The sequence below is a fragment of the Sarcophilus harrisii genome, chromosome 3 (assembly GCF_902635505.1).
Source record: "Sarcophilus harrisii chromosome 3, mSarHar1.11, whole genome shotgun sequence".
NCBI classification, from domain to species: Eukaryota; Metazoa; Chordata; class Mammalia; order Dasyuromorphia; family Dasyuridae; genus Sarcophilus; species Sarcophilus harrisii.
In genome coordinates, this window is record NC_045428.1 from 513,069,904 (window position 1) to 513,095,737 (window position 25,834).

The 25,834-nt window shown below is 34.8% G+C and overlaps 1 protein-coding gene across 1 annotated transcript; it reads right to left on the minus strand.

Annotated features, from left to right (window-relative positions):
- Positions 1–16,550: 16,550 nt before the first annotated feature.
- Positions 16,551–18,760, minus strand: CCDC89 (coiled-coil domain containing 89). The gene has a single exon (XM_003764602.3). It carries the CDS (start codon positions 18,675–18,677, stop codon positions 17,547–17,549), a length of 1,131 nt encoding a protein of 376 aa, XP_003764650.1. The 5' UTR covers positions 18,678–18,760; the 3' UTR covers positions 16,551–17,546.
- Positions 18,761–25,834: the final 7,074 nt, after the last annotated feature.

The window sequence follows — 25,834 nt, forward strand, 5'->3', positions numbered from 1 at the left end:
AAAAAAAAAAAAAAAAAAAAAAAAAAAAAGGAAAAAGAGACAGAGAGAGACAGACATAAAGAGTGTGAAAGAGAAACAGAGAAATTAGCAAAAAGCACACCCCCTCCTCCCCCTCCCACACACAAAACCAAGAAGAAAATAAAAGAATTTGACCATAGTTATAGTGACAGGAAAAACCAAGACACAAACTCATAAGAAGACAACAATATCAAAAACAATATCAAAAAATGAGAAAAACCCCAAAGATAAACAGGAAGTAGTCTCAAGCCAAAAAAGAACTCATAGAAGAGCTCAAAAAGGAGCTTAAAATCATATAATAGAAGTAGAAGAAAAAAAAAAAAGAAATGAGAGTGATGCAACAGAATTATTAAAAAAAACAAAGAGTCAGCAGCTTGGAGAATTGCTTTAAAAAGTAGAATTAGAAAGGGAAAAGGAAATTTAAAAAATATATATATTGAAGAAAACAACTTTTTAAAAATTACAATTGGCCAAGTGGAAAAGAAAGTAGAAAATCATAAAAGAGAAGCAGGTAAGAGAGTGGATCAAAACACAGAATCCTACAATATTTTGTTTACAAGAAATACCCCTGAAGCAGAGAGAGACACAGAGTAAAATTAGGGGGTTAGAGCAGACTCTATTATGCTTCAGCTGAAGTTTAAAAAAAAAAAAAAAAAAAAGCAAAGCAAGCAACCCTGATCTCAAAGAAAGCAAATCTAACTAAATGAAATGATGAAAGAAATTACATCTTGCTAAAAGGTAACATAGACAATGAAGTAATATCAATACTAAACACATATACACCAAGTGATATAGCATTCAGATTCTTAAAGGATTGTTAAGTGAGTTACAGGAAGAAATAGACAGCAAAACTATGCTAGTGGAAGACCTCAATTGTCCCCCCCTCAGAATCCAATAAATCCAACCAAAAAATAAACAAGAAACTAACGAGGTAAATAGTGTATTAGAAAAGTTATACATGATAGACTTTTGGAGAAAGCTGCATGGAACAGAAAAGAAGATACCTTTTTCTCCTTAGCACATGACACCTACACAAAAATAGAACATGTGATAAGGCATGAAACCTTCAGAATCAAATGCAAAAAGACTGAAATATTAAGTGTATTCTCTTTTGGATCATAATGCAATAACAATTATATTTAAAAATTATATTCAACAAAGGACAACAATAAGACAACATACCAAAAGTTATGGGATGCAGTCAAAGTAGTAATTTAGGGGAAATTTTATTTCTTTAAAACTTACATAAACAAAATGAAAAAAAGACTAGATCAATCAACTGGGTATTCAACTTAAAAAAAAAAAAAACTTGAAAAAGAACAAATTAAAAATCCCAAATTGAGCACCAAATTGGAAATCCTGAAAATCAAAGGTGAGAATAGTAACTTGAAAGTAAAAAAATAAATAAAGGAAAAGAAAAACTATTGATTTAATACACAAATCTGGGAACTGATTTTATGAAGAACCCAGTAGGACAGGTGACATTAGTTAATTTGATTCAGAAAAAGAAAGAAGAAAAGCAAATTATCCAGTATCAAAAATAAAAAAGGCAAAATCACCACCAATGAAGAAGACATAAAAAAGCAACCCTAGGAAATATTTTGCCCAATTATATGCCAATAAATCTGACAATCTCAGCAAAATCACTGAATATTTATGAAAATATAAATTTCCTAGATTAACAGATAAGGAAATAAACAACCCAAATAGCCCCATCTTAGAAAAATAAATTGAACAAGCTATTAATTCACTCTCTAGGGAAAAATCCCCCCAGGGCCAGATGGGTTCATGAGTGAATTCTATCATATATTTAAATAACAATTAATTCAAATATTATTTTTAAAAATAGATGAAGAATTCTGCCAAATTCCTTTTATGACATAAATATGGTGCTGATAAATTAACCTAGGAAGAGCTAAAAGAGAGAAAGAAAATGATAGACCAATTTCTGTAATGAATATTGATGCAAAAAATTTTGAACAAAATACTAACAAGGTTAATACTAACATGATAAAATACTAACATGATATCAAGGTGATATCACAATGATTGTACAGTATCACTATGATCAGATGGGATATAGGATTAATTCAACATTAAGAAAAGTATCAAAATAATTGACAGTATCAATAACAAAACCAAGAGAAATCATGATTATCTCAATAAATGCTGAAAAAACTTTTGACAAAACACAGTACCCATTCATATTAAAAACACTAGAGAGCATAAGAAAAGTGAACATCCTTTAAAAAAGCCAGCAGTACCTATTGAAAACAATGAGCAAGCATTATCTGTAATAAGAATGAGCTAGAAGCCTTCCCTATAAAATCAGAAATAAAGAAAGGATCCCCATCATCACCATTATTATTCAAAATAGTGCTAGAAATGTTAGCTACAGTAATAAGAGAAGAAAAAGAAATTGAAAGAATTAGAATACTGCAAGGAGGAAATAACACTGTCACTCTTTGCATAGTGAATCCTAGAGAACCCTAGAACATCAACTGAAAAATTATTTGAAATAACTTTAACAAAGTTACAGGATATAAGATAAAGCAACACAAATCTCTTTATAATAGCCCAATTCTTCTCAGCAACACAGTGATCCAAGATAAATACAAAAAGACTCAAAGGAAAATGCCATCCATATTCACATAAAGAACTGATTAACTCTGAAAGCAGATTGAAATAGATTTTTTACTTACCTTATTCTCACTTGTGTTTTTTGTTTGTTTGTTTGATCTGTTTCTTCTTTCACAACTATGACTAATATGGAAATATATTTTACATGACAGTATATGTATAAATAATATCAAACTGCTTATCATCTTCATAAGAACAGAAGAGGGTGGGAAAAATTGGTGACTCACAATCTGGTAAAAATGAATGCTAAAACTTCTTGATGTATATTGAGGAAAAAATAAAATACTATTTAACCAACAAGAAATCTTTCAGAAAATATTTATTCCCCTTCAGATTTTCAGGGAAAGGACAAGAGGGTTGATAGAGAATTTGTTGAGGAATAGAGAGCTAACCATCTTAAGTCACTTTTTTTTTTTAATGAATACTGTTATAAGATTCAGCTGCACTGAATTTTAAAGTATAAAACTTCTCAGAGGGATTTTTATTTTCAATAAGTATTTTCTACTTCTTATCATTTTTCTCTCTACCCCTCAAAGATCCCTCAGATAGTCTAGGTTTTTTGAAGGCTTTCTTTCTCCTAGTTTATAAAAGATACAGAGGCTGTGATTTTCCTATTTTTTTAAGTTATTGATATTATCTTTATAATATGCTCTATTATCTTGACATTTACTAAAATGCTCATAGAAAAATTTTGAAGATAGAGTAATAGCCTTCAGGGTAACATCTGAATATTGAAAATGGCCTCATTTGCAAATATATGAGGATCATAAGGACTAGAAAAGTGACTGTCTATGAAGATGACATGAAGATCTTTTTGAAAGCCTCATTGTTTTCTTCCCTGGATAGATTCCACCTGGAGTGGACCCCATAAAACCCTAGGAATACCTTGAAGATAGTGAATAAATTGACAATTCTGAGACCCAACTGTACTCTAGATAAAAATGGAATTAAGAGAAACTAGTTCTCCCAAAATGATGAAAAATCTATGTGTAATCAATTTCCTGACTGAGATCCGACACACAAAAAAATGACAAAAATATCCCCACAATCTATTGTTCCCTTCCCTGTAAAATTCATTGAATCACATAGTTGAAAGGTCATCTAGTCCAACATGTGCCTTCTATTCTTTCCACTTTTGGATAGCTCTAAGCATTAGGAAGTTTTTTTCTTACATTCAGACTAAAATTTTCCTTTATAATTTCCACCCAATTCTCCTAGTCCTACTTTCTCAAAGTAATACATTTAACACTTTTTCTGGGTAGCCACCTTTCAATACTTGAAAATAGCTGCCACATCTCCCTTGAGTCTTTTCTTTTCCAGGCTCACCATCCCCAATTCTAATTTCATATTCTTTCCTATCCTGGTTACCTTCTCTGGATGCTCCCCAACTCATTAAAATCCTTTCTTAAACTGTGTCACCTAAAACTGAAGACAATTCTTCCAATGTAGTCTGGTGTTGGCAAAAGACTATTGTTTCCTTATTTCTAGGATTTATATCTCTCAGTTTAGTTATGCTATCAACATTTTTGACCGCAACTGTGCTGACTTATATTGTTGTCCTTAGTTTTCAAAGAGAACCATGACATCAGAGAGCTGATGCCATGACTTGCAAGTGAATTAGACTTAAGTGAGAGTGGGCTGTGCAAGGTCACCTGCCTCATTTTTTTTCCTCCAGTCATCTGAATCCAGTGGGGCAAGATAGATCAGGACAATTGGAAATGGCCCTGGATGTAGTGGGAGACCTTGGCCTTTTTAAGCTAAGTTTGTAGCCAATTAAAACACCCTGAGGCACTTACTTGGCAAGTTAGGTGGAGCAGTAGATAGAATACCATGGCCAGGAATCAGAAAGATCTTTTTTCAAATTCTGCCTCAGATAATTCTTACCTGTATGACCCTGGGCAAGTCACATATCCTGTTTGCCTCAGTTTTCTTATCTGTAAAAAGAAGGAAATGGCAAACCACTCCAATATCTCTGCCCCCACAAAAAACTCAAATGGAGTCATGAAGAATTGAATATGACTGAAACAACAAAACACCTAGATCTTTAAAAAAAATTACTATTCAGTTACACTTTACCCGTCTCATACTTGTGATCTGATTTTTTTAAAAATCCCTCTCAAGTACAAGTTTGCTTTTATCCCTAGTAAGTTTTGTCTTACTGACTTCAGCCCAATGTTCTATCTTCTCAAAATCTTTTATAAATTTTGAAGCTTTTATCAAATGGATTAGCTTCTCCTTCCATTTTTGATAAACACTTTGATGAATATTATCATTTACACCACTATTCCAATCATTGATAAAATTATTAAATGGTCCAAAGATACCTAACTGCTCCATAAAGAATGATCTTTTGTGAGCTAGCTAACACTAGCTATTGATATTGTTGTTGCTGTTTTCTGTTCATTGGCTAGTTAGTAATAATTGAGCTAATTGAAAAGAAACAAATGTTTACAAAGTCAAACTGGAAAAGAGACAATAGAACAAAGAACCCTTCCTAAAACATACTCATCATGGGAGTGACTGAAAATGCTACCTATGGATCTGCTTCAGGTCTAATACTTCTAGGGCCTATAATTTTATCAATATGAATGCTCCCTTCTCTAACAGACTTCAACTCTTTATAATTTAGTCTCTGAATTTCTGTGGCCAAAAAAAATTCATCATCCAGATGTGGTTGACGTATCACCAAATGTTATTTAGGTACCAGATGATGGTAAGCACCAAATGCTGGGGTTCAGTCTTATGAAGAATTCACAATGGCCATACTCTATGGCAAAAAGTAGGTTTATTTAGGAGAAGAGGTTATAGACAAAAGAGGTACAATAGACACCAGGAATGGTAAATATGAAATTGTTGGGAGTTCATAGAAAGGGGTTTTAATAATGGAAAGAGAAAGTTCCCTAGTGGAACTGGCCATTTACCAGGAGAAAGGAAACATCCCAAGAGGTTGAAGCATTCTCTTAGCCGACAGTCTAAATTCTAAAAGGGACTTAGTACCCTAAAAGGAGAAATGGAGTCAGGAGAGGAGAGATCATCAGGCACAGTGGGATTAGGAAAGATACCATAGGGCAGGGGAGGGGAAAGGGGAAAAGACACCATGAAAAAGAGTATCATGACAGACTGATATGGAAAAGTTCAGCAGTCAAGGCATGGGCCATAAACTGATTTAGAGAGAAAATTTAGCCTTAGGAACTTGGATTTCTGACTGGATGACCTCCAGAGAGTTGGACCAGAGAGCTAAACTGTCTATCAGTCTTCCTGCCCGTCCCATTTATCAATGCTTGAATTTCTTCTGCCAACCACACTTACTGTTCAGGATCTTTTCAATCCTAGGATTAATTTGGTGATAAAATATATTCTTAATCTTGAAAAATATATGTTAAACTCTCTACCTCTTTTTTTCCCCTGTTTCTTGAGGTTTTATTTTAAGAAATGTGATTGAGTTTTGCTTTTTTTTTTTTTTTTGGCTTGGAAAGGATCTTTAAGAACATTTGCTTTCTCCCCCTTAGGAGGAACTGGTGTTTATAGAAATTAATTTTAGTAAAGATATTTTCTCCCACTTTCTCATTCTTTCCTTTTCTCTTCATTTTCATTCTATCTCTTTGTATCTCTAACTATCTCTTTGTTTCTCTTCCCCCTCCTTTTTTATTCTCAAAAAACTGATCTCATCTTTCTCCTCTCTTTACTTTCTCTCCAAAGACTGAGATTCTCTCTGACTCTTTCCTTCTAGGATGGGGTTTATATATACTCTCCAAAGAATCAATGTCCAAAGAATGTGAAGTGAGATTGTTTTTTTCAGTTTCATGTGCAATCATTTATTTAAAAACTGGATATGGACTTCATTGATTTCTTTCTTTTAAAAAATATATATATTTTTTATGTTTCCAGTTACATGCAATGATAGCTTTCAACATTCACCTTTGTTTGCATAAACTTGTCTTCTAAATTCTTCTCCTTCCCTTCTCCCCTACCCCACCGTCCCCTAGATAGCTAGGAATCAAATAAAGGTTAAACATGTGCAATGTGAAGAGTGAATTTTTGAAGAACACAATATAAGCCATTAATAATTTTAAAAAGGTAAAATATTATGTGTCTTGGGAAATAAGCATTCTGAGAAATTGTTAGTAAAAATTTTAGGTTGATACATTCTTCTAAATGTAGAGTTGAAAGACATATCATAAACCACTATTCCCTAATCTAGACTTCCTATTTATGGAGAAACTGAGGCCTGAAAGATTAAATGATTTGTCTACAGTCACAGAGGTAGTAAGTAGACAGAATATGAATCCAAGTTCTCCAGTTCCAAATCCAGAACTTTTTTCCATTTACCATGTTGTGAAAGCATGCAATACAATTCACAAAATTGATCGTTATTTTTAACCCAGCAATTTCTTTACTAATATATTATTAAAATATTAGATTAATAAAGATATCATGAAAAGGGGGGTAAGCAGATTAGATTAAAAATGTTCATGCCATACAAAAATATTCATTCACTCCATAAGTAATTGTAAAAAAAAGAAGAAAAAGAAAATAGAAAGGAAAGAAAATAAAGCAGCCTATCTATCCAACAACAAGAGAATGGTTGAATAAATTGTATTATGTCAATCTCATACAATATTGTCATGCTATTTTAAAAAATATCCTTAGACTTACAAATTAATAGTGAAAGGTATGATTGTTGTAAAGCAGCAATGAGAATGAGAATAGAACCAGGTATGTATATAATATATATATATATATATAAACTAAAATTGTGTGTTAAAAAAGAAAAATTAAATCAAAGGTAGCAGAACTTCAAGGGTGCCCAAAAAACAAGAGAGGAAGAATTTATAGAAAGTTCTTGCTTATCCTTTAACCTAACAATATCATTACTAAGCATGAATCCCCAAAGAGATTTTTTTAAAAGGGAAAAGGACTTATATACATAAAAAATAGTTATAGCAGCTCTCTTCTTAGCAAAAAGTTGGAAAATGAAGAGATGTCAATCATTTGGACATTGCCTGAATAAATTGTAGTATGTAATTATGAAGGAATATTATTCTATGGGAGATGATGAGCAGTATGCTTTCAGAAAAATCTTGAAAATCTTCCATGAACTCAAGCAAAGTGAAATAATACTAATAACACAAAATAATACCAATGTTGTAATATGATCAGCTGTGAATGACTTTGCTATTCTCAGCAATACAACTGGTCCATGATTACACTGAAGGACTTATGATTTTAAAAAAATGCTATCCTTACCCAAAGAAAGAACTTATTATGTCTAACTACACGTTGAAGCATTAAAAAAAAGAAAATGACTGTTTTGATTTTTTCTGTTCATTGGCTAGTTAGTAATAATTGTCATTCATATAACACTTCAAGGTCACCAAAGCACTCTCCAGGCATTTTCTCATTTGATTTACCCAACAATCTTGTGAAGCGATACAATTATTGTCCCCACTTTACAGATTTAAAAAAAGAGATTGAATAACTTAGTATCATAGAGCTAATATTCTAAATGGTCAAGGTACTAATGGTACCTTTTTGATAATAAATTCAACACTCAGGCTACTGAATCACACTGCCTTTGGTTCTGCATTATTAAATGACAAGCATTTTATGTAAGATTCTAATCCTAACTTTCTATATTTATTTGATATTAATTGACATTAGTTTTTTTTTCAGTTGTGTTCAATTTTTTGTGACCCCTTTGGAACTTTTCTTGACAAAAGTACTGAAGTTTGCCAGAAGTAAATCCTTCTTCAGCTCATTACAGATGAGGAAACTGAGGCAAGCTGAGGAAACTGGGGATAGTGACATACCCAGGGTCAGAAGATAAGTATCTTGAGTGTCTGAGGTCAGATTTGAACTTAGGTCTTAACTCCAGTGGTCTATCCATTGTGCAACCTACCTCTCCTTAATGGCCATTAAATTTATAAAAAGTAAGTCTAAGTTCTTTAGCATAGCAGCTAGGTGACTAAGCCAATTCCATTTGTAAGCTAAAATGTCCTCTATGAGCAGCGTGTAATGTCATTCAGTCTATTCAAATTTATACTCTTCTTTTCTAAGAACAATTTTTGAGAATTAAATTTATTGGGTACAATCTACTAATCTCATTGCCAAAGCTAAATGATTCCAAGTAGAGAAGATTCTTGTAACTTGTGTAAAAGAAGCACATGTCAATGGGAGTGATTACTCTAATTGTTTTGATAGAAAATGGCATAGAATTTGAAAAGAAATATATTAGCTGGTAATAAGTAGTAGATAGAGAAGTACATAGGTAAGTAGATTGATAGAGCTGTCATTCTCTTCCTTTATTGTAAAGTGGTACCTCACCTACAATACAGTTCTATATAGTTCTTAAAACTGTGGGCTGTGACCCAATATGGCATCTTGTTACTGAAACTGGGGATTGTGAAATTATAACTTATCAGTAAATGTTCAATTTTTATACTTTTTTAATATCCAAATACTTGGGTCATATAATTTCTTGAGTGAAAAAGGGTCATAAGTGGGAAAAGTTTAAGAAGCCCTAATTAAGGCATTGAGGGATCAATGACTTGTCCATGGTCATATAGCTAATACATATCAAAGTCAAGACTTGAAATCTTTCCAGTTTAGAGAGCATTATAGAATATAAACTATTTTAAAAAGTACAAATTCCTATCATAACGTTAAACTCCATCTCTCTATATACACATATAAACTGTCAGGAAACTTTGAAATGTCAAATCTGTTTCTGTCCTTTGAGATTCAGTCTTGTACTTGTTCTTTGATTATTCAACAAACTATAATTCTACTTCAACTATGCTTTATCTTGCTTACCATTTAGAGAGGTGCAAAGTTAGAACCATTGCCCCTCCAAATGTTCATAAGGACTATTTGTGTCCAATCTTTGACAGAGCCTTCTGAGCTCTTGTTGGTCTTACACATCACAGGTGGATTTGCTGTACCTTGATCCCAATACAGAGATATCATTTTGATCCTCTTTAAGAACAAAAGACACCATCATAAGATAATGGAATAGCCCCCAAATGTTGAATTCTTAAATTCTCTTGGCTGTAATCTTTCCCACTCTTGATTCCTCTTCAATTTGCTTTTTGATCTAATTGTAACACCCTAACCCTCAACTCCTCTTATAACTTTTCATTTATACTCTGGCTTCTCTTTTCCTTTCTTCCTGCCTTCATCTCTTTTTAATGGCATATTTGCCCCACCTTACAATCTCTTTCCTTCACTCTCTAATCTCTCATTCCTGCTAGACTTTTCCTTTGTCACATTCTACTTATCCAGCACTTAGGTAACATAATGGATAGAGTACTGGGTTAGAAGGTCAGGAAGATGCCTCTTTTTAAGTTGTGACCCTGGGCAAGTCATTTAACCCTATTTGTCACAGTTTATCTGTAAAATGAGCTGAAGAAGGAAATGGCAAACCACTTTCTTTGCCAAGAACCACCCAAATGGGGTCACAAAGGGTTGGACACAATACTAAACAAGAACTCTTTTTGCACACTGATACTAAGTGTTGTAAAGACTCATGAAGCCACATTGATTTACTCTATTAAAAATTTGGACTATTATTGGATAACTTTTGGAATTCTTGGGCATTTTGCAATTATTGGAACTTTTGAAATTCTTGGTCTTACACAGACATTTTAAATTCAATTATGTTCAAAACTAAATCGTTCATCTTTCACCTCAAATCCTCCTCTCTTTTCTTACTATTAGGAGTACCACCATTCTGTTAGTCAACCAAATTGTCAGCATAGATGTATCTTTGACTCCTCACTTTTACCCTCCATATTCAATCTGTTCCTGAGGCTTGTCTATTTGAGTTTCTCAGAATATCTCATATATGCTTCCTGGTACAGTTAGTTCATGACCCCTCCTTTGGATTATCACAATCTCCTTGCCATAAATCTTTCTCCACTCTAGTTTGTCTTCCACTCAGTAACCAAAGTGATCTTCCTAATTCAAGTCCTATTTATCCCACACCTCTCCATCTCTGCCCAATTCAATAAATTCCAATGGCTCACCCTCACTTCTAAGATTAAATTTAAAATATTCCATTTGATATTCAAAGTCCTTCATAATCTGTTCCTCCACACACACCTTTCCAGCATTCGTACACCTAACACCTCGATTACATACTCATGATTTCCTTAATGTTTCTCACACAAGACATTGCATCTCCCAACTTTAGGCATTTTCACTGACAGTCCCTCTCCTACTGGAATGGTCTCCCTTTCTTATTTGCTCTTCCTGACTTCCTTTCCTTCTTTCAAAGTTTCAGCTAAAATTCTACCTCCTACTGAAGTCTTTCAAGATCCCTCTCAATGCTAGTACCTTCCTTCTGGGAGTTTCTCAACTTATTCTATGTTATTATATATCATTAATATATAACATGTATAGTTTGTATATATGTACAAATATTTGTACATTACTAATTATCAATACCCAAGCTATAACTATCATCTTTGAGAGAACTGTGCTTATATATATATTTGTATTTATGTCCTTCTTTGTTAGCATATTTTCTTCTCCATTAGAATGTAAGTTCTTTGAAGGCAGGGACTTTTCTTTTTCTGCATCCCCAACATTTGGCACAGTGCCTGACACATAGTAGGAACTTGATATTTTTGACCAGCTATGTAACTTCAGCTAGGTCCTTACTGCTGCTCTGTAAAACTTATAGTTCTTTTTTATTGATTTTTCATCATGTTTCCCAAAGTTACTGTACCAAACTTCATACTTCCTGTAAACATTAGGTCTCATCTATTTTCTTTTTAGCTGCCAACTCCAATTTGTTTCCCAGTTAATATATCAGTGTTGGGAGGAATACGAGGTGGGGAATAGCAATAAAAGAAATTTAAATGAGTTTATACTGAGAGTAGAGAGGAAAAGTGATATGACCTTCAAAGATTCATAGCAATATGCAAGCTAAAAACACAGGGAAAACATGGACCTATCTGGTCCATTGAACTCTTATTAGTGAAAGAAAATTTGAAAGGATTTTGATGAAGAAATCTATAATAAGTAGACTGCATATTATTTAAATCTACAAGCTGTCAAACACCTATTGACAATTTACAAAGGCTGTGGCAACTCAAGAAAATAATTTACTTCTATGGCAAAATTTCTTAATACTCTATGGGCAGAGACCCCATAAGGAGTCTTGTAACACCCTGGATGGGGTCATAAAATTATGATTTATTATTGATGTTTGATTTTTATACCTATTTTATTTATTTATATAATCTCTCCCAGAGAGAGAACTGTGGGAATTAGGTTTGGATCACAACACAGATTGGGTAAAACTTACTAGCAAAAAAGGGTCACAAGTGGAAAAAGTTAAAGAAGTCCTATTTTGAGTTGCAATATGTATCAGTGAAGGGAGTATCCATGCCTGATGAAATTATGGCTATAAAGTATAACATAAGCTAAGCATTTTAGGGCATTTCTATATGGTATTATGTAACAGCAACTACTTGGGAATAGAAAGTTTCTCTGAATAGGGTCTCTTTCTAGAGCTTTCTCTGTGGGAATAAGGGGTTTAGCATGAGAGGGGGCTGATTTTGACATATAAAAAAGCCACCAAAGCTGCTTAGTAATTAGCATGGTAATAACAAGTGTCCCTGAACGAGAATAAAAATGGTTCATATTTTTATAGCATTTTAAAGTGAAAGCTTCTTCTTTGTCTTTGTATTTCTAATGCCTCATGTGGTCTCTGACATTTGATAGATGCTTATTGTATCCAATATAGATATGTTTTCATATGGTATGTCCTCAGGAGAATATAAATTATTTGGTCATCTTATTTTTCATTTTCTTTGTATATCCTTGACAGCTAACCCAGAACTTTAAACATATTAAACTCGGTAATTTTTTTTTTGAGATTAATTGCAATAGGTTCAGGTAATGAGATAATGATTTAAACTAGAACAGTGATAATTGGAATAGAAAGTGATCTGTAAAAGGCATGAGAAATTAAGAGTAAGCTACCTAGATATGGTTTTAGCATAATGATGATTTGGGTGTTGACTTATGTGGCAGAAAAGGAAAATGAAAAATGTTGGAGAGGATGTGGGAAAACTGGGACACAAATGCACTGTGGGTGGAGTTGTGAACTGATTCAGCCATTCTGGAGAACAATTTGGAAGTATGCCCAAAGGATAATCAAACTGCATACTTTTTGATCTAATAATAGCACTAATATATCTGTATACCAAAAAGGGATCCATTAAAAAAAAATAAAAAGGAAAAGCACCTATGTATACAAAAATATAGCAGCTTTTTTTGTGAAGGCAAAGAATTGGAAATTGAAGGAATGCCCATCAATTGGAGAATTGCTGAACAAATTGTGATATATTAATATAATGGAAGACTATTATGCTATTAGCAATGACAGCAGGATTTCAGAAAAATCTGGAAATACTTCAGTGAAATGAGAAGAAGTAGAATATTGTACACATAAGAGCAACATCAACTATGAATGACTTAGCTCTTCTAAGTAATACAATAGTCCAAGACAATCCCAACAGACTCATGATGGAAAATACTATCCACATGTAGAGAAAGAATTGATGGAATCTGAATGCAGATCAAAGTATACTTATCATGCTTTTTTTTTCTTTTTTTGTCTGTTTCTTCTTTTACAACATGACTAATATGGAAATGTTTTACCATGGTTGAATATTTATAATCTATATTAAAATTGCTTACTGTTTTAGAAAGGGAGGTAGTAAGGGAAGAAGAGAGGAAATTTTCCAACAGTGAGATAATTGAGGCCAGTTCCAATGATCTTATGATGAAGAGAGCTATCTATATCCAGAGAGAGAACTGTGGGAATTAGGTTTGAATCACAACATAGCATTTTCACTCTTTTTGTTTTTTGTTTGCATTTTTCTCATTCTTCCCCTTCTTGTGCAGCAACATAATTTTATAAATATATATACATATATTGGACCTAATGTATTTTTTTTTAACACATTTAACCGATATTGGATTACTTATCATCTAGGGGAGGGGGGAGGGGAAAGCAGGGGAAAATTTGGAACATAAGGTTTTGCAAGGGTCAGTGTTGAAAAATTATCCATGCATGTATTTTGAAAATAAAAAGCTTTAATTTAAAAAATTATAAAAAGGAGGAAATTTGAAACTAATTTTTTTAAATGAATGTTAAAAATTTTCATCTGTAATTGGAAAAAATATTTTAAAAAGAACAAAAATGGGTTAAGAACAACAAAAATAATTTGGGTGTCACCTTGAGCAGGTCATTTAACTCCTCTAGGCCTCAGTTTCCCTATAAAATAGAATGGGTAAAATAAGAGCAGGGGTTAGTAAATTACAATCAAAGGGCCAAGTCCTGATGTTGCCTTTTTTTAAAAAAAAATTACCTCAGCTAAGAATGTTTTTTTGCCTTTTAAACTAGAATAAAACTTTAAAATAAAAAAAAAGCCCCTGACCTGGATGATCTTTAAGATCTTTTCCAGATCAAAAATTCTATAATTGACAACAATTAAGGCTGTCTGAAAAGATGATGGACTGCTATAAAATATTAAGTTTAGGGGCAGCTATATGGTACAGTGGATGGAGCACTGGACCTCAAGTCAGGAGAACCTGAATTCAAAACCAATCTCAGACACTTAATACTTACTATGTGGCCCTAGGTAAGTCACTTAACCCTCCAAGTTCCTCATCCAAAAAAAGAAAAAGAAAAAAAAAATTAATGAGCTTTCTGGATCTGGTGGCATTCAAGGGGAGGCAATATGATTGCTTGTTGATATAAATTTATATGTGAAGAGCTGGACTAGAAGACTTTTGACAACCCTTTCAAACCAAAGATTCTAGGACTTCACTGATTTGTTTGTAGGATAAGAGAAAAAGAAATTGAAAATGACTAACTTTTCTGTAATGGAACTGACTGAGGAAGTGAATTCATAAAAACTTTCATGAGGAGAAATGGAGAGCAATTCCACATTGTATCTGGCCTTATAGCGAAAGGCTTTTTGGGCTTTTTTTGTTTTGTTGTTTTTTCTCTTTTAGAGATGAAACAACATGAGAGATTAAATTACTTCAACAAATATTAAATATATGCCATATTGTAAGACATTATATTAAGAGCTAAGGAGAGATATATTAAAATAATAATAGCATGCATTTATATACTACTTTAAGGGTTACAAAGTGCTTTTCAAATATTTTATACTTGCAACAGCCATAAAATGTGGATGCTCTTATCTCAATTTTTACAAATGGGGGAATGGAGGGAGATAAAGTTTAAGCGATTTGCCCAGGGTCTCACACAATTAGTGAAGTGTCTTGAGGCTGGATTTGAACTCATGTTTTCTTGAATCCATGGCCAGCACTCTATTGGTTATGCCTTTTAGCTACCTAATAAAGAAGAAATGACAGCCACTTTGCTTAAGGAATTTAGAAGCAAGAAGGGAATGATACTGTATAACTTATACATAGTAGGTGATCAATAAATACCTCTTGAATAAATAAATGTACAACTGCCTCTATGAGTACCAATATCTCACATCAGGCAAACAAATAACACATCGTATTTGCAGAGTGTTAAAATCAACCACATTATTTTAGAGGTTAATTTTTCATTCGTAGGGAAGTTTTAGAGTTTTTGGATAAGGAGTGTGACTGATTGACCTTTAAGGTTTAATTACTTCTCTATAATGTAATACTAGGGAAGTTTTATAGAATACCACTTAAGGCAGGAGAAGGAGGATGGTAGATTTGCTGGGGTAAAACGGACAGAAATGATAACTTGAAATTTGGCAGTTCCTTATGGCAGAGGATAAAACTAAAGGTTAGAGGGAAGGGTAAAATGGACAGCACTCAGAAATATTAAGTGAATAGAAATTCTCCAATCTTTTCTATTCACCTCTAACTTGTTAATCCTAAAAACTTGCCACACTTTTTATTCCATCCTCCAAATAAGTATAATCAATAAGTAGACATTCCCAACTAAGCAAAAAATCTTTTTTTTTATAAATTACTCAGCTTAAAGAGATTGATTTGTGCTGTCTGCACATGAAACTCAAGAGGTATTAAATAAATATTGACAGACTTTGGGGGTCAGTTGTTGGTGACTTTTAAACTAGCCACCAGTAAACCAGTACTACTTAACCAGCCTGGTTCAAAGTTTCATGTAAAATTTCAATAAAGAGTTACATTTGTACTGTTACCTCATTCTGTTTTCTAGCATTGTTATCCCATATAAAGTAAAAAGATAGCCAGGATGTCCCAGAAGTGGGACCTTGTATAGAAATATACCCTCATACAACCCCCTGCTTATTGATAAGAGTATACATTTTCCTGAATACCTCTGGAAAAATATAAGAGTGAATAGTGTTGGGTATATTTGGGAAATGTAGTTAAAAATAAAGTATGGGAGCAGGTAGGTAGCACAGTGGATAAAGCATGAGCCCTGAAGTCTGGAGCTGTGTGACCCTGGGCAAGTCACTTAATCCCAATTGCCTCAGAAAGAAGAAGAAGAAGAAGAAGAAGAAGAAGAAGGAGGAGGAGGAGGAGGAGGAGGAGGAGGGAGGAGGAGGAAGAGGAGGAGAAGGAGAAGGAGGAGAAGGAGAAGGAGAAGGAGAAGAAGAAATATGTAAACTTGTATTTCCTACTAAAACTTCTGGACATTTATTAAGCTGGCCCTAAAAAATGCAATCTATTATAAAACATGCAATAATTGGCGGTCTTTGGTGAAATAGAAAGTTGATACTGATAAGCCAACTTTATAAGGAGAAGGAGTGAAGAGTTATAAAAATACATAAAATAAATTAAGGGGTATGCATTATAATGCCTACAAACAACATTATTTTATCTAATTAAATGGACATAAGGAAATATGCATGAAAAATACTTTAAAGACATTTATGAAATTTCCAAGATGTATAATACTATTTATTTATACCTCTGTGCTTATCCAGATATTTCCAAAGTATAGTATTTTAAATACATAAGAATATATATATATTTAATGACTAAACATTTTAATGTAAGAAAGTATACTGACAGAAATGAAAAGGTCCCATGTATAATATGCCCTGTATAGTCAACAGTAACAAAACTTATGATCTTACAAAAGAAGTCTGCCAGAACAACCATAATATAGAAATTTGCATTTCCTGGTACTTCACTTATTGGATTTGTCTTCTCCCATTAGCCTATTGTATTGGCAATATTAAGCTAATTTGAAGCTTTTTGCACTTTACCCATTTGAATACTCTATTAAGGAAAAAAATCAATTAAGAACTGAATTATAAACTAACTGAGAAATAGATCTATTTTATATAGGTGAATTATAATTCTTGTACAAATTGACCATGCTAAGATCTACCTACTTTAAGAAAAACTTAACAACATTTGCTCTCTCCCACAGGCATTAATGACACAGCATCACACCAGATGTAATATGACCCAAGAAAAATAGACTAGACATACAGCCAGCAAAACCTCCCTCCATACATATTAAAGGTATTTTCATATTTGGAACAGAAAATCTCATTGAAAATGAAGAATAATTTTACATCTCTCAAAACTATAACCAGGTGAAAGTTCACCTGTTACAGATATCTCAAAGACTGAAAATTAAATTTCCAGGAGCTATAAAGATCCAGACACAAATTGAGGAGAGGGAAGGATCTCTGAAGAGGTTTGGATTTCAGATGCAAATAAATGACATCTGACAAAACTGTGTATTCTAGGTAGTTGAACCAAAAATTGATGGAACGAGGAGAGTAGTGACAATAAAGTGGATCTCAAGGCTTTTCTTTTTGTAATAGAAATATAATAAAAGGAAAGCTGGTTACTGTTCCAGTAAAGGAGGAAAACACCTTTCAGTTGAGGTGGGGCCAGCGGAAGCAAGGCCTGCTTTATGGAAAGAGATGTCGGAGTTTGGCGTTGAGTTCCCTCTCCTTGGTCAAAAGATCCAGACTGTGCTTTTTGAAGGCTTCTGACTGCAACCAAAGCTCATCGTAGGCCTTCTGGATCCCTTCCATCTTTCGGCTCAGTTCTTGAACTCTCAGGCTGCTATTCACGGTGGCAGCTTCTTGCTCAAATCGATCCAGTGCGTTCTTGCGGGCCGTCTCGGCCATCTCCAGCTTCTCCTCCAGCTGCTGGATCTCCAGCTGTTTGTTCTGAAGCACTCTGCCCCTCTCCATGGACAACTGAAGCAGCTCCTCTTTCTCCTTGGTCACTTTTTCCAGCCGGCTGCTCAGCTCCGAACTCAAGCCCTTCTGCTTCTCCTCGGCCTTGGCCATCTTGGCCAGGGTTTTGTGGTGCAGCTCCTCCAGAGCCTGGAGCTTGCTTTGGAGGGAGCTGGTCTCCTTGGCGTGGGAGCTGGCTTGCTGGCTCTGTAGGTCCAGCAGCTCCCGCTCTCTGGCCTTGGAGCGACTCCTATCTTCAGCACATATTCCCTTCAGGGCCTCCAGCTCTTTGGACAACTTTTCCTCCTGGGCTGTGAGCAGACTAACTTTGGCCTCCTGGTCTTTCAAGGCCTGACTGAAATGTTCCCTGTTCTCCTTTCTCAAGATCTCGTTCTCTTCTCTCAGCTTCACATTCTGCCTCTTGTGTTCATCCTTGAAGCGGATCATCTCTTCGTGGTTGGCGGCCAGGTCCATGAACCGCGACTCCAGCTTCATCGTTCGCTGGGTCTGGGCCTCCAGCCTCTCAGCATCATTCATCCTCTTCTCCTCCAGCTCCGTGTTGAGCTGCTCCAGGACTCGACAGCGCTCCAGGTTCTCGTCGGCCCTGCGTTTCAGGATGCAGATGAGCTGAGACTGCTCCTGGAGGCGGGAGCGTAACATAGCTTTTTCATTTTTTTCCTCACTGGACAAACCACGGAGGTTCTCCAGGGCTTCCTTCAACCCTTCTAGCTCTTTACACTCCAGATCATCGTCATCATCATCATCATCATCCAGATTTTTTAATGTGTCTTCTACCTCTGTGACTTTGGAGGATGAGGTGGAAGAACTCATCCTAGGAGTTTTTTCTTTCTGAGGCATGAGTACTCCCTAACACAACTCTCTCTAACGGCAGCAAAGGCAAAGGATGTTTAGTGTTGCTATGGAGGCCTGTGGACCTTCAAACTGTTTTATTATCCCATGGGGAGCTCTATGATTGGCTGAAAAGCTCAGAATTCTGTGATGTAATGAAGGGAGGGCTGAGATAATACAAAGACAACTGTGGTCAGTTGGGCCTTGGCTTTTTACCTAGTTCCTGCTCTTAACTCTGCCTGTCCTTCTCTCATTAGCTCAATTACCTGCCAATTGCTTTGGAAAGAAAGCTGACAGACTGGTTTCTAAGAAGGAATAAACAAAGCAAACTGGATGTAATAAATCTTTCCCTACCCCTTCCTTCTTCCTTTCTCACAATGTAAATGGTGAAATATCAAGTTCCTTAATATTTGCTAGTATAACTACTAAGTAGTAATTGAGTTCTGAGCCAAGATTATAACTTTTTAAATGTCCTATACATATATGCAGTGTTTAAGACAATTGTCATGTTTGAGCCTTCATAGATGGAGGAAAGATTCAAAACCTTCAAGTTCATAATATTTGATAGTATAACTACTAAGTTGAGTTCTGAGCCAAGATTATAACATTTTAAACGTCCTATAGATATATACAGTGTTTAAGACAATTGTCATGTTTGAGCCTTCATAGATGGAGGAAAGATTCATAGCCTTCAAGTACCTTAATATTTTATAGTATAACTACTAAGTAGTAATTGTGTTTGAGCCAAGATTACAACTTTTTAAATGTCCTATAGATATGTATAGTATTAGCCTCACAATGAAAGACATAGATATATACATACTGCTATAGATAGATATATACAATGTTTTATATAATATATATATATATGTATACATAGACATATATAGATATATACAGTGTTAGTCTCACAATGTAAATGGTGAAATACCAAGTTCCTTAATATTTGCTAGTATATATATTAAGTAATAATTGAATTCTGAGCCAAAGTTATAACTTTTTAAATGTCCTATAGATATATGCAGTGTTTAAGGCAATTTTCATGTTTCAGCCTTCATAGATGGAAGGAAGATTCAAAGCCTTCAAGTTCCTTAATATTTGTTAGTGTATATCTATTTTCTGCATATATCTATTTTCATGTTTGAGCCTTCATAGATGGAGGGAAGATTCAAAGCCTTCAAATTCCTTAATATTTGATAGTAAAACTACTAAGTAATAATTGAGTTCTGAGCCAAGATTATAACTATAATATAATATAAATATAATAATAAATATAATATAAATTATACATAGATATATAGAGTATTTAAGGCAATTTTCATGTTTGAGCCTTCATAGATGGAGGGAAGATTCAACACCTGGTAAGGAAGTTTTTTTTAAACCAATCACATGTTCATGTAAGAGGCCAGAAGTACACTTAGCCAACAGAAATAACTTTATGAATCTCTTAGTTATGTTCCCACACCTTTCCCTATACTTTCTCATCTGGATGGGAGAGCAAAAGTGTTATAGAATTGAGAAACTGGAGGATCCTAAGCACCCAAAGCCCTTGGCAATAGACTGAAAATGGGTGCCCTGACTGAAAACAATTCAGCAGTAGCAGTTAATCAGTAAGTCACATTGGCTTTTTGACCCTAATTCAGACAAAATCTCTTGGACAGAGACAGTCTTTAATAACCAGGATATACATAGATGAGAAATAGATAGAAACTTGAGGGCACTAGCTGGTATAAATTGTGTTCCAAGAGAGAGGTGCCTGGGTGAAACATTTTTTGAAAAGGAAAATGCCTATTCCAGTTAGTCAGAGTTCAGATTCCTCATGGGACAAAACCACAGTCCCCCTCTTTCTATACCCATTCCCGCAAGCCTTCCCAAAAGTAAGAGATAGTACCCCAGCTAAGAAGGGAAGTAGTAGAGGTAGTGACTGAAACTAGATGTTATAAATATATTGGACATAAATCAGTGACAATATTCCTTATTTATATCAAATTGATATACAGGAGAGATTGTAAGCAGAGAGAGATTAATAGCTTAAATTGAGCTAAAAGTCCTTAACAACAGCAGAATACACTTTAGAACCAGGACTTGAAAAGTGTGGTCCATAAGCAGAGATACTCTATGGAGTTTATCTCTGATGCTTACATGAGAATTCCCCCTTTTCTAAACATACTCTTCAATTTAGATGAAGGTGAGGATTTAGATGAAAGAGACTTCCCTCATCCACATCAACTATCTGTATTTTTATATTGAATAAGAATTAAAGTTGAAAGAGATCTCAGAGTTCATCAGAACATTAATCCATTGAACATTAGTCCAACCTCTACCCCATCAAAAACAGTACAATAGAATATGGCACATAAAAGACAGAACGATGAAATATCCATAAGATTTCATAATAATGGAAGAATAGTCTTCCACAGGATATGGAAAGTTTTTCATTATGCTGTTTTCATTTGGAGGAAGGCTGGAGAATATTACAGAGGAAATTCTTGTTGAGGTTGGTTATTTCCATTTTCCTTGAAAATTTCTATATAACTGTGACAAAATGTCTCAAAGACAAAGATCTTTGTGTCTACTGTTAATATAATGCCCCTCTGCAAGAAATCTGAGATGGGGAAGACCTCTTTTCTCCACAGATAAAACACTGAGCTTGGAGTCATTAAAACTCGAATTCAAATCCAGCTTCAAACTTTGACTAAGGGTACAACTTTTATCTTTTGTGACCAAGAGCAAATCATTTAACCTCTGCCTACAGATTTCTCATCTGTAAAATGGGGATGTCACCTGATCCCAGAGTTGTGAGGATCAAGTGAAATATTTGTATAGCTCTTAGCACAGTGCCTATGATATGTACTTAATAAATGTTTGTTTTCTTCTTTTACACTATAATTTTAGGAAAACCATTTTCCCTCTTAATTTCTTCAATATTCTTCAGCAGGAGTGAGTACTTTAAAATATTACATAGCCATTTAGAGTGAAGAAAACTCTTGAAAAATCTCAAGTTACACATTACTATCCAGGTTATTCCTTTGACTAAATAGACTTTATCCGTCACACTTGCCATAGAAACCTCTTCATCTGGAGATTCACTTCATCCCTGGACTTTACTCTTGTTCCTGTGGCCTCATTCTTTAATTGACAGATTCCTCCAAAAATGTCCTTTAAGAAGAATGCTCAAGCTAACTTCATCTTCCTTCCTCTCCAGACTACATTTTTTCCAGGACTCTGAAATGAGTACCCCACTCCCCCATCCCTTTTTAGCTTCTTTCTGTGTTGCCTTCCCCTTTAGAATGTAAGTTTCTTGAGGGCAGCAACTATCTTTCTGTTTGTATTTGTATTCTCAGTGCTTAGCACAGCTCCTGGCACATAGTAAGCACTTAATAAATATTTGTTGACTTGACAGCACATATATATATATGTATCATATAGCACAATTATGAATCAAGTTATTTCCAGCCTAAGAGCTCTGCTTTTATAATGGGAGAAAATGAGAGAACCAAAGTGTTTTAAGGAAGAGAGCATATTTAGACTAGGATATTACAGTTTACTGCTAAGGGACGTGCTATTTTAAATACTCAACCCAATGTACCAGCATCACCTGTCATGGAAGAGTGGTTGCCCAAGTTTTGAGATTGGGAAGGAGGTCCCCAAAAGTTTGGGGTCCCAGACTGGTGTAGTGAGGTGTCTCAAAAGAATTCACAGGCTTGAACCCATTTCCCAGTCAGGGAGCAAAGCTTTATTGCAATAGTAACGCCATTACAAAGTGGACTGAATTCTAAGGAAATTCAACAGAGAAACAGAAGCAAGGAGATACATTTATCCAGCTTTCAATCATAGATATGCTAATTCTGTGGCTCATAGATAAGGAGTAGTCTCTGGAATTTAGTTCTCTTTATAGATTATTACTGACAAGATTAACTGTCAGCAATGAATTGAGGAGTGGTCTATCCACTATTGTCTCAGGAGTTTGATCTGTGGGAGTTTCCTGAGGTCAGAAGCTATCCCACCAAAGAGTGGTCAGAATCTGACAGATGGGTGTGGGAATTTCCTGAGGCAGAAAATCTAGCATCACTGACTTATTGCCAGAATAGGAGCCCCACTAAAATCAGGGGACCCCAAAATCATATTACATCACAAAGATCTGCAATGGGGGAGAGGGCTGTCTCTGGGAACCCCTGGGAGCTGCAGCCTCTACTGCCTCCTCCTCCGCTCATTTTCCCTTCATTGTTTCTGGAAGAGTCTGGAGAGGGAGGAAGAAGACTTGGTTAGTGACTCAATTGATAATATGCATTTGGGAGATTCCCATGGAACCTTTCAGACTCTCACCAGGGCTGCCTCACCTGCTCAAATGGCACTGTTGGGATATACAGGTGTAAAAGTGCTGAACCCCCAAAATTTATGTTGGGGTTTCAAGACACCCCCTGTACTATCCACCAAATGGGGAGAGGGTGTTTTGAACCCCAAAATTATTTTGGGGTTCCAAGCTGGTGTTGTTAGGATCTCAAAAGAATTTGTAGGCTTAGACCTTTTCTAAATCAAGAGGCAAAAATTTAATATTACACCATTGACAAAAGGGAGTTTTAGCAATTAACAAGGGGAAATATAAATTAACCAATAGGAAAATACCATTAAGGCAGGCAGTTCCTAATGAACCTGCAAAGAAGTGGGATGCTAAGGCTAAAAAGAATTTAGTGCTCTAAAAAGAGTTAACAGAGGCTTGACATACAGGTATGCTCTTTTATAGGGGAGAACTTCAGGATTAACATCATAAATTGGTCTTCTGACTGGATAAAGTAACTCTAGGGTTTGTCAATGCAAGGAATTGAACAAGGAATTCAACCAGGAATTACTTCAATAAAGGCCTATTTAGCATAACAAAAGTCCTAATCAAAATCAAAAGGTCCACTTAAAGAGATAGGATTATCTCAATGCTCTTCTGAGCTTGCCACAGAGAGTAGGTTGGCTTCCAGATTGTTTATAGTAATTTAGGCTCTCTAATGCGCACCTACCTACCAAAGACCCTACCAGTACTTCTTCAAGTAGAGCCTAGTTCCTGTTCAGTAGGTAAAGTGCCCTAGTCTTTCCTACCTGGAGGAGGCCCTCAGCTGCTTCCAGTACTTCAGAATACTATAATCAAGCCAGGGAAAATCATCTTACTAATTTTTCCCTTTCTCTGACTGTTCAAATAACTTTTTTTTTTTTTAATGTGGTTCAGACTATAGTAGGTAACTCCAAGGCTCTGGTTGCTTCAAAGAAAGAAGGCAAGAATTAAAATTTTATGGTTTGAAAAAATGTAACCTAGTTATCAGTTCTTAAACTCCCCTTCTGGCAATGTAGGGTCTGGTAATAGAAAAGGGACTTTTTTAACCAAAAAGACAAAGTTGAAAGGACTCTTCTGTATTTTAGAATAAGAAAGAAAAATTTGATTTAAAAGGGTCCTTTACAAAATATGTTTTCAAAAAACAAATTGTAGTGGCTTTTTAAACAATTATTTTTTAGTTGTTCTTTAATTAGATTTTTAAAAATACCTTTATTATTGGAGATTCTGTAAATGTTTACCTTAAGTAAAGTTCCCTGATTTCACACACTTTCATCAAATGTACTATCTATACCTATGGGCATCAGGGTAGACTTCATGCCTATTTAAGTTTAGTGGTCTCATTTTCATGGCTCTCCAAACCTTTGTTTCTTTCTACAAAGACTTGTTATGCTGAAGTTCTGTATCTATAAAAGGGAATCAAGTGATGCATAATATACTTGGGAGAGGAAAAGTTGTACGTCATAATATCTTTGCTCTAGTTTCAGAAACCCCTAGGTTCAGAAACCTGTTCTTCCAGGCAACCTTTCAATAGTTTGAACTGGTTACTCTCAGCCAGAAATAGCTCGTTAGTCATTTCTTTTCTTGGTTTAGAGCCTAACTCAAATGCTAAATAAATGTATTATTAAAAGAATAGTGAATATTTAGAAGAGAGAGCAGTGAACCAAAAGATCCAGCATGGATTTATCAAGATTTGCCACACTAGCCTAATGTCATTTTTCTCTTCTTAAAAAATAAAATTATTTGACTGGTTGATAGAGATAAATTACATTTGATTGTTTATCATGCCATTCTTGTGGGCAAAACTGAAAATAGATAACTAAAGTGATCCTTTTGGGACACCATCTTGATTCATGCTTATAGATTGGGTTTCCTAGGGGACAAATTCAATGTACTTTGCAAAGCACTCCTAAAAACTATTGCACATGAGTCCCAATTGTATGAGATAAACTTTGAGTGAAGATCCTCTCATAAGGATGTGGCTTCAACCTATGTCTTAATTATGAGTTGAAACTTTGCAATAACAAGTTGAGTTATAGCTAAAAATCTACAGCTGTTCAATTTTCTTGAATGAATATTCCACTCCTGTTTCCCACTTAAATTGTCATTTAAATACTTTTTTTTTTAAAGGCAATTTATCCTTTTGTTTCTGGATTAGATTTAGAGTATATATCCCAGAAGTGGAAATTAAGATAATTCTGAGGTACCACTACACAACTCTCAATTGGCTAAGGTGACAGGAAAAGGTAATGATGAATATTGGAAGGGATGTGGGAAAACTGGGATATTGTTGGTGGAGTTGTGAAGTGATCCAACCATTCAAGAGAGCAGTTTGGAACTATGCCCAAAGGGCTATCAAATTGTGCATACTCTGACCCATCAGTGTCTCCACTGGGCTTATATCCCAAAGAGATCTTAAAGGAGGGAAAGGGACCCACATGTACAAAAATGTTCGTGGCAGCCCTTTTTGTAGTGGCAAGGAATTGGAAACTGAGTGAATGCCCATCAGTTGGGGAATGGCTGAATAAGTTATGGTACATGAATGTTATAGAATATAATTATTCTATTGGAAATGATCAGCCTTGTCAGTTCAGAGATGCTCTCTTTTTTTTTTTTTTTTTTTTAATTTAATAGCCTTTTATTTACAGGATATACATGGGTAACTTTACAGCATTAACAATTGCCAAACCTCTTGTTCCAATTTTTCACCTCTTACCCTCCCCCCACCCCCTCCCCTAGATGGCAGGATGACCAGTAGATGTTAAATATATTAAAATATAAATTAGATACACAATAAGTATACCTGACCAAAACGTTATTTTGCTGTAGAAAAAGAATCAGACTCTGA

What these genes read in the sequence shown, in the direction of transcription:
- CCDC89 (XM_003764602.3), bottom strand. Translation starts at nt 18,677, where the DNA reads ATGCCTCAGAAAGAAAAAACTCCTAGGATGAGTTCTTCCACCTCATCC.